The following is a 13,154-nucleotide window of genomic DNA, read 5'->3' on the forward strand; positions in this document are numbered from 1 at the left end:
TCCTGCTACCTTAGCCTCACCTTAGTTTCCCCATGGGATCCCTCTATAAATACATATTGAAATTGACTGAGATCAGTTTGTTCAGAACCATTACTAGTTACTTTTGATAGATAAGGGTAGCTGCCAAGTGAGTTATTCTTTTATGATTTTACCAACAGATTTTAATGATAGCAAATCTCACAACAGATTCTGCCACACATGTAGATGTTTATTAAATAAGTACTTAGCAGCAGCAGGGCATAAGAAATCCTAGCTTTTATCACACCTCACTTGAATGTGCTGTTACTAGATGCAGACAGAAAATTTCAGAGTCAACATTCAGTCAAACTACGATTAGTAGCAGGCTACCAGAATCTTCAGACCCAAGGATGTGGGGTGAGTTAGGAGTAGAGACTCAGGTGCCATGTCCATGTCCGAGGCTAGAGGATTCATTATATTCCTGCACTTGTCTGTGCAAAGGAAGGGTGCATCTTTAAAATAATTTTGATAAGCCATGTGTGTTGAATACTTCTGAATTTATTAATGAGAACCCATTTCTAATACTCATTTAACTAATTAGCTGGCCTCTAATGAAAATCTGCTCTCAATATTTGTTATATTAATTTAAAAAAATCACTTTCATTGATGGAAAATTAGGATCACCAAAGCGCTTCTAGTAGCTACCTTGGAGTATGGGCTTTTTAATACTAGCTGACCACTCTTGAGGCAAATGACTACCCTAGAGTGCTGCCCAAATGAATGCAGTTATATCTGGCTGTCTGTTTCTATGAAGTATCTTACATAAATCTTAGGCATCACAGTGCCACATCCAATAGACAAGAAGCTAAGGCACAAATATTGCCACTAAAGGGGAATTCATCCTTTTATAACTTTCCTGTTCAGTTGATGCTGGAAGTCTCTCCTTATTTATCCTTGCTATATTGTCTATAATTGACTTTTAAATACACTAATATAAACAGTATTGTATACTTGTGTATAAATTGACTTTAATCCACACGGGGTGGGGGGTGACTGTGATCAGCATTTGAAGCATCTGGTCCAGAATCCAAACTAGACAAGTGACTCCTCCAAGAAAGTCAATATCATGATTTAAATTGGAATCAGATGATACACTAGTTAGCCTGAGGGATATTAGATACGTTTTATCATTGGTGAAAGTTGTGCTGCCTAAGAAACATGGTTAGCTAGAGGGGGCTTGGAAGAACAAGATATAAGAATCCATAGGCTGGGATGGTGGCATACACCTATAATCCCAGCACTCCGGAGGCTGAGGCAGGAAGATCACCATGAGTTCAAGAATGCCCTGCGCTACATAGTGAGTTCAAGTCCAGAATGAACTACATAGTAAGACCCTGTCTCAAAAACAAAGACAAAAGCAAAACACAAAATGAAACACCCCCCACCCCCAAGAATCCAACAAACGTGGCAGGCTAACTGGCCCTCTAGAGCAGTGCTGAAGGTGGGAGTTTGTCTGATCTTTTTTTCCTCTGTTTATGGGAAACTGTTACCTGATGTGACCAGGAATTTAGTGAATCCTGACCTCAGAACACTGGTACCTCTGCCTAGAATTCAGGTTTTCCTGCAATGGCCTTGGAGAAGAGAGTAATACCTGACAGCTGAGCCTTCCATGTACCCGTGCTGGGGCTGGCTGTGTGACCGCCCCTGACTGTTTTCATTTGTGTGTACCTGAGTCTAGGGGTTTTTTTTTTTGTCGAGGGAAGTGGTTTGGATCAGTGCTGGGAATTGAACCCACTCTAGCACAAGCTACACCCCAAACCCCAAGATTACTCTTTACAGCAACATATTGCCTGGTAGTGAAGTGGAAAGGGTGCATATAAACCCGAAATAAAAACCTGACAATTGCTGAATGGCCAAATAGATTCAGCAACAATAGCTAACCTGAACTTTCCAAAATAACAATAGGTATCATATGTTGAACAAGTTTCATGTGCCAGGTTTTGATTTAAACCTTAACATACATAATCTCATGTAATCTTTTAAACCTGCAGAGGGAGGTCATTCATTTTATAGATGAAGAAAATCAGATTCTGAGAAAAGGCTTGAGGTGATGTTGCAGCTGGCCCATAACAGGGCTGGGCTAGAAACCAGGTGAGCTGGCCTCCGTGTGTCAGGTCTAGGGACCTCTGGCACTGTTCCCAGATGGAGGCAAAGTCCGTTTCAGCCTCTTACTCTCTTCAGGTGATTAAATGATCTTGGTGAGATTAAATTCTAGAGGAGGAGGAGGGGTGGATTGCATCTGGCTTTAGTGGGCAGGAAAAAAAAGGAGGGCACAGTGGGTGTCCCCCTGCCGGGAGGCAAGTAAGGCAGATGCTGGGGAGCAGGAACCACACACTGTGCTTGGCAGACTGTGAAGAATTCCATGGCGTCATTATCACAGAATAGCAGCCTTTTAGAATTAAGAATAGTCTTAATTTGCACTTTGTTGGGTTTTTCATTTACATAATATTATAATGCAAAGAAAATTCATACACAAAAGCCCGCTGCTAATTTAACACTGAAGTTCTTATTTAAATAACCAATGAAAAGGAATGAATTCTTCACTTACCCCTCAGTTTAGGTGGTCAGGGTGTTTTCTAACCCTAGTGTCAGGTGGAACCCCAAATGAGATTGTGTATGTCTCTGAGTAGCTCCATTGGTATGATACAAACCCTAAGTGCTGTTTCAATAATTTATTTGGTGTGGAGGATTTAATATAATTTGTTTAGGGTTCTGAGAAAATGTATTTCTTTATTATGCAAGGCCTCATTAAAAGTGCTGGCAATTTTGAGTCTGGTGGGAATGATGATTTTAACAGGTGTTAATTCAGTTGATGACACCATGTAAAATTGCCAGTGTGATGGATTTAGAGATGGTAGACAGGCAGAGGTACAGTCAGTCTGTGGTACCCTATGAGCCCATGCCTGACAGGCAGGTCCCACCCAGTACTGAACAAGAGATGGGCTGAAATGGCATTATGGAGCATGTCTCGAGCTCCTGGTGAAACAGCTTCTTGACAAAGTGCTTTTCAGGATGTCCTGGCCGCACAGTGCCCATCAGGCCCCCCGTGCCACAGTGCTAAAATGAATTAGATGAGAATCTCTATTCCAGGTTCTGCTGTCTCCATAGCTCTCCTCTATTTTCTTCACCCTTGGCTCTCCCAGCCTTCCCTAGCAGGTACCACCCTAATAATTGCTCCCACCCTATCTTGCCACCATCTCCTTCCCCGAAGTCTTTCTTCTTTATCCTGTGGCATTTACAGTAACTTTCTCCTTACAACCTTCCCTACTTGTCCTGGCCTCACTACCACATACCCACAGAATCCACAGCGCCAACCATCTCAATCTTCAGAAAGTTTGCCCCATCCTCCTTCCTCAAAGCCATTAGGCATGCCTTTTTTTTTCTTCCAAGACAGGGTCTCACCATGTAGTTCAGGATGGTCTTGAACTCACTTTGTAGTCCAGCCTTGCCCGGAACTTGCAGCAGTCCTCTTGCCTCAGCCTCCCAAGTGTGTGCTGAGATTACAGGAGTGTGCCTCCATGGCTGGCAGTTATCCCTGTTTACAAAACAAAACTCTTCCTGAGTTTGTATATTTCTTCCAGTTTTATATTTGTCTTCACTTTCTTCAGATCCTTTGCAGGCAATGGCTATATCCTTTATGGACACTTGGATCCTATGATCAGGCAGTGGATAATGAGTAAGAGATACATCAAAGTATCTTGTAACAAAAAGACTCAATTTTTTTTTTTTTGGTCCGGGCTGATTCACCTGGTACTAACAGGTCCCTCAGCTGTCTTTCTAGAATCATTTGGAATGGAAACTATGATGAGAAATTCAGACTCCCGAGAACATTAATTCAAAACTGTGCTTTATTATAGAACCAACTGCCCAAGAGTATGAGGTGCCCAGGTAAAATTATTCCCCTCCCCAACATACTCCTCTCTATTATGTGCAAAACAGGGGAATTGATCCAAAGACATAATTACAATTTAGAAAATAAGGTAACCACTAAGACTCTATAATGGAAGGCAGAACTTCATCAACATTTGAGGGGCATAAAGCAGCATCTCAGGGCTTCTTGGTGGCCAGAGGAAATTTTGAAAAAGATCTAGAAATGGCCTTTTACTTATTTACTTACTTGCTTATTTTGTTTTTTGAAACGAGGATTTACTACATAGCTCAGGCTGGGCTTGAACTTGGTATAGAGCCCAGGCTGGCCTTGAACTTCTGACCCTCCTGCTTCAGCCTCCATTTAGGGCCACCATGCCTGGCAACAAGTGGCCTTTTAGTCAATACAAAAACAATGCCCAGAGGAAGAAGCATTTTGATCTGTTCTAACTGGTGCAGAAAGGAATAAAGGGTCTGGCTGTCCTAGGCCTATATAGAATGTGCCTGGTAGAGGTGGCCTAGGAGCTGCCCCTGCCACTGCTTTTCCAGTATCACTAGCTCTGAGACAATGCTGCGGCATCAGCTGAAATAAAGCACCCCATATTTAAACTAAGTTGTGTCCAAGCTGACTGGTGGCCTGGGTTGGCACTTCTCTTAAAGACTTGCTCGCCCATTTAATGTACCTCAAAGGTCCCAAGGGAAGGTTATACAAGCTTTTGATATGTAATTATCCAAGGGGTTTCAGAGGATCTTCCACTTAAGATCTTCCCATTCAGCCCAGACTCCTTGGGGGAGGGTCCCTTCTTCCATTTTTACTGGGAAGGAGATAATGGCAGGAGGTTTTGTCCTTGTGTCTACACAACAATAATGAACTTGCGTAGGATTTCACTGCACAAAATTTGTGAGAAAGATCTAAACAGAGATCAATGCCAGGCAAAGATAATCAGTGAACCAAAACTTGAAGGCAGAGCCTAAACTGTGTGTTCCTTCCTAGGCTTTAAACCACCTTGGAAATCAAATCCCTTGTTAAATATATCTTCTAGAAAAGTGTAAAAAACAGGATTGGACATGGGAACTGTGTAACAGGAACATTACTGCCCACTTGGCTTGATCAGGGCCTGAGGAAAGGGTCGATGTTACAGAACCATCATACCTAGGTGAGGTGCCCTGTGGGGAAACAGGGTGGTTGGGATAGGGTTAAGCAAGCTGAGTGGTAGAGAGAGGTGAGCCACTGGCTTTTCTCCTCTTCTGGTCTCACTGGCCCTTTCTACATAGGACTTGAATCATAGATATTTTCTTTGTAAACAGAGTGGGTATCAGATGTGGCAGAAAAAGTCAGAGACTGGGTTTGTGTCTATACCTTGTAACTGTAAGTCCATAGGCCTGCGTGTCTTTGGGCAAATAAATAACTTTCCCTCTCAAGCCTCAGTTCTTAAAATTTGTAAATTGGGAGTAACAATAATGCCCAAGTTGGCTCACTTCAAAGGGTTGCTGCGAGATGAAATGACAGATAATGCTATTATAATGATATGCAAATGTAAACCATTTCTATGCAAAAGTAAGTAATTGCTATTTCTAGAACCTCCTTTTTGAATTTAATTTATTCAAGAATGAGAATATAAGTTTCTTGTTCTATGTTCTGGATGTCTCTGTATTTTAAATTGCATCAATTATCGTGAACTTTGTCTTAAAGTAGTTTTTGGCATCAGCAGGAAAGAGTTTATTCTTTGGGACAAGAGAGTATTCCTATTTTACCCTGGCTAGTGAGATAAATCACAGTTATTTGGTAAAGTTATATGAAAAAGTGAATGAAGTTCATTAATCTTTAGGGCAGCAGGGTCCCTTTTCTGCTTTAATGACTCTGGCTATGACTTGGAGAGGCTGGCTGTGGGGGAAAGAAGTAGAGAATAAATGGTGATCTGAGATTCATCTATACTGGCTTCTTAACCAACTCTTACCACCAGGAGAAAGGGAAGAGGTGTCACCTTTCTGCTTCATTCATATGCATGCTTTTGTTGGGGATCAGAAAATATACCTTCAACCGTGATGATTTGGTTTGCTGAGTCCTTTGAACTAAAAGACATTGAAAAGCCTCAGAAACAGCCGCAGTACCAAAATCTCTCTGACTTTCTCTGCCTTTCCCTTATACTTTTTTTCCAGAACAGCAGGGAGAGCCTTTCTCTGAAGTTCCTTATATGACTCAGGGAAATTGCTCCAGGAATGTAATTGTCTCGAGTCCTCTTCATATACAGTACATAGTCTCACCAAATAGAGACGAATTCTCAGGAAAGGCTAAAGGTCAAACCATTTCTTCTTCTGAGAATGCTACTAAGAGACCATATGTCTTAAGAAGATAATTTGTTTGCTATTTATTTCCTCCCCTTTCCTTCCCCAACCTGTGGTACCCTCCTCCCAGAAACCCCAAGGTTCTGAACCTCAGGATGCTATATAAACTTCAACCACTGGGGCTTTCTTTGAGTCTCCTACTTTGTGTGGCTCCTGGTCACAAAGGTACATGATAAATGTATATTTCTTCTCCTGTCAATCTATTGTCAGTTTATTTCAGGATCTCAAACATTGAACCTTCAGAGGGTAGAAGGACAGATCTCTTTGCTCCTATACATTCTATAAATGTCCCTGAGCACCCACCCACCACATGCCAGGAATATACTGGGTACTGGGGACATAAGTATGATGAAGAGAGACTCGTTTTGGCCTCCTGCTGAGACAGGACATGGCTACTGTACTTTTTTTTTTTCTTCTGTTTTGCAGATGGTCCAAACACCTTAGCCTGTGGCTGCATCAGATACCCCACAGTTGTCTCAGGAGACATTTGCTTTGGCTACAGCAAGCTTTGGTCACTGGTCCATTCCAGATAACTCCACCTCTCTGCAGCCATTCTCAATCAGGTCCTCAAGAACCATCATCCACACTGCCCCAAAAGTCTGAAATTGTGCATGCACAAGCCTGCTTTTTTCTTTTATATAAGCAACCTCCCTGTATCCTTAGGAGGTTAGTCCATGCTCGTTTGTCCTTATGCTGCAGCATAATCCTAATAAAGCCTCTTTAGGATGGGATTTGTGCATATCTGTGATTTTTATCTTTCTATCTGTAGTAAAAGAAGCTGAGCTCGTTCACTAATGGCTGCTGGCACCAAGAGCAGTCAGAATCCAGAGCTGGTTACACTGAAGGTAGCTAGCAGCAGATAATGATGGAAGATGATGGAGAATTGTCAAGAGCTGTCATTGGAAGCATTTTTGGGGTTGCTAGTAGCTGCAGGTTCTCGCTGCCAGGATAGTGGTGGAAGGTGACTAATACTAAGAGCTAAGAGCCACCGGCTTTGACAGCTCAAGGGTTTTTGTTTTGTTTTGTTTTGTTTTGAGACAGGGTCTTGCTATATAGTTAAGGCTGGCCATGAATGAACTATATAGTCCAGGCTGGCCTTGAACTTGAGGCAAGCTTCAAGCTTGAAGCTCCTGCTTCAGCCTCCCAAGTGCTGGGACTACAGGAGTGCGCCACCACAACTGGCTGAGCTCAAAGTTTTTAGCACAGAAAGAGCTATACATTGTCTATTCATGATTTCTATACAAATTGATCAAAAGAACCCTCAGTTTATTGGTAACACTGTTGCTTATAGTTTAAGAAGATGGAATTAAATAATGTGACCAGAGAGGAAGTATCAAAGGCTGGATAGAAAAGACTAGAACCTCAGAACAAGGATGTAACCAGCCTAGGTAATAAAGGAAGCTTCTCTGAAAACTAAAGGGTGAATAGAAGTCAGCCAGCTAGGGGTTAGGCAGGAGGGTGAGCATATGGGAAGGCCAATAGGTGAGAAATAAGTCAAATTAGGCACTTAGGTGTTCCCCTTTTTCTCTTTGTAGCTGTCCTTATTGCAGTTTTAAATGTGACTTGACCTGGATAAAAATGAGGCTCATTATAACCTGTATGGTTTTCTGTACCCTCATGTCCAGCTGTAGCTTAGGATTGCCTTCGGTAGACAGAAGGACGTAGGAGGGGAAATTTAAAGTCTGACCATAGGCTTAGAATGTTTTTATATGCAACTGTGAGTCTATCATGAAATTACTACTGTGCATGTGGGGCTGGAGATGTGGCTCAGTGGTAGAGCATTAGCCTAGCATTTTCAAGGTCCTAGATTTATCCCCAGAAAAAAAAAATTCACCATGCATGTTGATTTTCATCATGATGTTGGGTAGCATCGGAGCTGGACTAGAGTGGGACGGAGTATGGCCTCCCTCTGTCTGCATCCCTATCCCAACTTGGATGTTATTGCAGAGGGATGGAGGAAATGAAGTGGAGACCTGTTTACAAGCCAGAGGCTGTTTTGAAGCTAGGAGGAACATCCCACTCATGTTGCACAATTCAGTTCCAGCTCCTGTTCCTAGTGACTTTGGCTATAGCTGTTCCTGTTTCATGTTCCTGTGGAGCCTGCAGGGGTAAAAAATGGTCAGGACCATCAGGGCTGTGTGGTCTCCTTGACCAGGATAAAAATTATGTAGTAACTTGATTATAGGGCTAGAATTAGAATCCATGTCTCTAATACCACCTGCATGCTATACTCTTATCTGAGGGCTTTCACAATCTTGCAAAGCCTTTTTTAAAAATATAGGGCCTTCATACTGAGCTAGACACTCAGCCCTTTAAAATGTTTTTTATTTTGAAATAGGGTTCCTAAGTCACTAAGTTGTCCAGGCTGGGCTTGAACTTGAGATCCTCCTGCCTCAGCCTTTCAGAGTGCTGGGATTACAGGTGTGTGCCACAATGTCTGGATTGCACAGCCATTTTATATTTATGACATCATTTGGTACTCTTAGCTGTCCTACGAGTTAGGTGGGATTAAGATCCTTATTTTACAGATGAGCAAACTGAAGCTCAGAGGAAGTTATGTAACTCAGTCCCCATAGCCATGGAGTTGGACATTCTGACTCAAAATTCAATGTGTTTCCTACTGTACCCTGTGGTTACACTGCACACAGTCTCAAGGGTGGCTGATTAGCCACCTGAGAATGGCCTGGAATGTAGATAATGATTAGAAGGGAGGGCTTGCAAGAAATAAATCAACCATGTTTGAGCATTTGTGCTAGTTTTCCAGCATCAAAGTTGCAAATCAAAATCAAAATGAGCAAGTAGCTGGCATGTCCCACTAATCTGTCCATGCAAATTGCCATCTGAACCTCAAGTCAGCAGTTCATGTGGACAAACCAGTTCTCTATCTTCAAATCCACACTTTGGAGACACTTTTCTGTTTTCTGTGGGGATTCTGACACTTGCTTTTGGTTCTCATTAAATATATGTTGAACAAAATAATGGTGGAATCATCTGCAGCGTGTCCTGACTCTAGCCTGTTCTCTTCATTTTCTCTTGCAGGCTGGAGGAGGGTAGAGATGTTTTTGCTGCTGGTCCCAGGAGATCCTGGGGGTGGTCCCCTCTTGGGTGTGATGATACTGACCAGATGGGGCTGGTCTAGATGGGCAGTAGAAGGTAGCAATGGTTCAGTGGCTTGGTAGGGAAAACTGGGTGGTTCTGTAATTATGTCAAGGTGGACAAAAGACATTTGATTGGAGGAGAGAAGCGGGGGTGAGAGGAGGTGGGGGGAGCTGTAGAGCTTGAGGTCTAGCAAGGCAGCAATACTGGCAAGGGATAGGGTAGGATGTTAGGATACTGGACTTAGGGAAGGTGAGGAAATGTTGCCTTTCTTTGTTCATTTTCTGTTGCCATAACAGAATATCTGAGGCAGGGTGACTTATACAGAATCCAGGCTTTGATTCATGGTCCCGAAGGCTGGGAAGTCCCAGGACATGGTGTCAACATCTGCTCAGTGTCTGGTCAGGGCCTCATGTTGTTTCAACTCCTGTAGGAGGAGAGCTGAAGGATAAGCAGGTGCTTTGCAAGAGACAAAACCCAGGGAATGGCTTGCTCTTGGGAGAACAAACCCACACAGGTGAGAAAGGCATTAATCCCTAGTGACCTACTAACCTCTTAAATCCTCCAACTCGCTGCACTGCCACAATGGTAATCAAATCCCATCGTGGCTTCAGGGCATCAAACCATATTCAAACCATAGCACTACCTTTCAGCAGGTGGGCAATATGATGTGGGTAAGGGAAGGGGGTTGTTAAGCTAACTGGAAAGAAGTCCAGGGACAGAGCGAAGCTACTGTGGTTTGTTGAGGAGGAGGTGGAGGAGCATGGGGCCGTGGACTATCTTCCCTTTCTTCTTCTAGCCAATAGTTTTTATGCATATATAAAAGTAGTTTCTCCTTCAGCCCTACTCTCTCTGTTTCCTCTTATCAATAACCAGAATCTGAGTGCAGAGCACAGAGAAACATAAGATGAAATAGGAGAGACTGCAGTGTGAGCTCCCACGGACCTGCTCCCCAAGCCCCAAAAACGTTCTCGGGTATACCCGAGCTGTTTCAACCTCAGAAGTTTTATCTCCTTGTGGTTCAGAAAGTTCACAGAGGCTGGCTCCTGGAGCTGATTTTAAAGTGTGTCCTCCCTCCTCTTCGGGTGTCTGCTCCTTCCTGCAGTCACAACCTTCGTTATTACACCCTTGATATGTGCAAGCAGGGTTAAGGGAAAGACTGGAAAATATGCCCATTGACTGCTGAGGTGGGGCAGCTGAGTGCTTGGTCACCTTGGAGGGATCACAAACAAGCCAGTGCGTGGGGCCCTGGGCCATGCTTAGGTATTCATGTGTGCAAGGACATATTCTATAACTGTAATTGTACAGGTGTGTCAAGTTCCTTGTCGGCTGTGCCCACTTTTTTACTGCCTCTGTGCAGGATGAATGTTTATGGTGTTTGGGAACAGGGGCAGTGTAGCCTGATCAAGGGTAGTTTTTGGCTGTTGCTACATCAAATATGTTTCTGTGCCCAAAGTAGTTGAAACTGTGAGTTTCACAATGGGGGCGGGGGGTGGTGTTCCCGGAGCAAGTCCTTTGGCTTTCAGCTCTTGTGTAGAGACAGGTGTGAGGCCAGGGACAGGAAAGGTGATGGTGAGGCTGGACAGGGGGCTGGGCAGTCAGGAAAGGTGACCGACCACAGTTCATGACAACCTGGGAACGACCCTGTGGAGGAAGCAACTAACTCCAGGGAGAAAAGAGTAAGCCCCGCATAACTCTTTAATTCTGCAGGAAGAACGTGGGGTGCGCGCCCGGGAACCGGACGCACGCTCGCGGGCGCTTGCTGCCTCGACTTCCCCATCCGCAGGAGAGGGGCCGGAGTCGCCTCGGAGGCCGCCGAGCGGAGAAAGTGCGCGAAGGGGACGCACTGCGAGCGCACACGTGACGGCGCGGCGGTCGGCCGAGAGGGACCTTCGGCGGAGACGGCCCGGCCCGGCCCCGGGAGCGGCGCGCGCGGCCCCGGCCCCGCGCTCTCCCGGCCTCGCGCTGCACATTCTCTCCTGGCGGCGGCGCCACCTGCAGTAGCGTTCGCCCGAACATGGCGACACGGAGCAGCAGGAGGGAGTCGCGACTCCCTTTCCTATTCACCCTGGTCGTGCTGCTGCCGCCCGGGGCTCTCTGCGAGGACTGGACTCCGAGACTGCACGGGGGTCGCGCGCCCTTGCCCCAGGACAGGGGCTTCTTCGTGGTGCAGGGCGACCCGCGCGAGCTGCGGCTGTGGGCGCGCGAGGATGCCGGGGGGGTGAGCCCGGCGGACCAGAAGCACCTCCGGACGCGACGGAGCGCTGCCCTGCAGCCCCAGCCCATCGAGGTGTACGGACAGGTGAGCAAGGCTGCTGCTGCCCGCCTCCTTCCAGCTCTTTCCTCTCCTTGCACTTCCTCAACCCCACATCCATCCTTTGCAGTCGCCTCCCAGGTGCGGGCACCACCAGGGACTTCCCGGCTTGCATTTGTTTTTTTATCCCTCCTCATAGGAGTACAACCGATTCAGCACTTGAATCGCGTTGATCTTTCCTATTTCCTGTCGGTTTTAGTGAACCTATTCCAGGTAACTCGCCAGGTGCTGTGCATATTTCCCCAGGGTGTGCGCAGAACCGGGTAGTTTCGGCAGGTATAAGAGGGTCCAGCCTCATTAACCAGCCTCTGGTTTTAAAAAAAGGGCTTTCTTTAGTGTATCATCTGTTGGCAGTGGAGGCGAGCGCCCTGCAGTTGCAGTGCACTTACACAGAACAGCAGGCGGAGGGGTTCCACACTTACCGTACTGAACCCCAATAAAGGTGGGCAAACCCGGAAGACTGGCAACCACCTAGTCAGAAGAAGAGTGTGTGTGTGTGTGTGTGTGTGTGTGTGTGTGTGTGTAAAGTGTAAGGGTTGAATTTTTTGTTTTTTGTTTTTGTGGGGATGTGAGGTTCGCCTCCCCCCAGATAATGACTTTATTTGGGGCAAGAATGACCCTCATGGTAGTTAGGTATTTGAAAAGACTTAAAGAAATATGGTGAGCATTATTATTCAGTAAGTGATTTATTTCTATCCAAGCAATGGGTTTATTAGATCCTAAGTACCACGAATTTTACTTTTATGGCTAGACTTACTGCTAGGAATTGCAAACTGAGTTTCTTGGTTAATATCAGCATCGGCAGAATTAATTTGCCGGTGTTACTGCCTCATGAGACTTCCAGTCCTGCGGTTAAGATTGACATCAGCAAAACGAGAAGGTCGCAAGGGGAGAAGAGGTGGGGCCAGTGCAGGTGGTAAATATGCAGCATTCCCAGAGTCAAAATATTCCCTTTTAAAGTAGAAATTAAATGATTATCCTGAGTTCTGCCTTACTTCACCGATTTTGGTGTAGCCAATTCTTCCCTTCAGGAAATATGTAGAATTAAATGTTCAATCCTTGGAGCCAGGAAGAACCTTATATACCCTGTCACCCTGTTGTGTTGTTTGCTGGCTGAAGAAATTGAAACTGGAACAAGTGAAGTGAGGAGCCCAAGGTCATAATGAGAAGAAGGTCTCTAGTTTTTGTCTGCATTGTCTCACTGACCTTTGGGTGATGGGAGTCACACTGTCTTACACACTGCTTCTTCAATACCTCCTTTCTAGAGTAAAATATATATACGGCTCTAAAGAGGGGACGGGAGTGGTGAATGGGTGGGACCATTGACCTTTCACCCACCACCCCTGTGCCAGAGGGTCTGTAACTGCTGGGGGCCTCAGGCTGCTGGAGTGCACCAGCTCCTTCCTCTTGGACCCATCTCCAGTGCCCACCCTCCACCCCCAGCTGAAACTTCTTTTTTGTATTGCTGAAAGGAAGCCAGCAAGGTCCTTGTTCACCACAGGGACACCAGCTT

The 13,154-nt window shown here is 45.2% G+C and overlaps 1 protein-coding gene across 2 annotated transcripts in view; it reads left to right on the forward strand.

Annotated features, from left to right (window-relative positions):
• Positions 1–10,880: 10,880 nt before the first annotated feature.
• The window catches only part of Sorl1 (sortilin related receptor 1), a 169,894-nt gene continuing 167,620 nt past the window's right edge, over positions 10,881–13,154 (forward strand). For both annotated transcript variants that reach the window (XM_004870912.4, XM_021249086.2), the window contains exon 1: positions 10,881–11,629. In XM_004870912.4, the coding sequence (XP_004870969.2) occupies positions 11,345–11,629 (285 nt within the window). In that variant the 5' untranslated portion in view covers positions 10,881–11,344. The remainder of the gene's footprint in view (positions 11,630–13,154) is intronic.

Source organism: Heterocephalus glaber, unplaced genomic scaffold, assembly GCF_053883595.1.
Source record: "Heterocephalus glaber isolate CG9 unplaced genomic scaffold, H.glaber_assembly_v1.0 deba00001431, whole genome shotgun sequence".
Taxonomy (NCBI): domain Eukaryota; kingdom Metazoa; phylum Chordata; class Mammalia; order Rodentia; family Bathyergidae; genus Heterocephalus; species Heterocephalus glaber.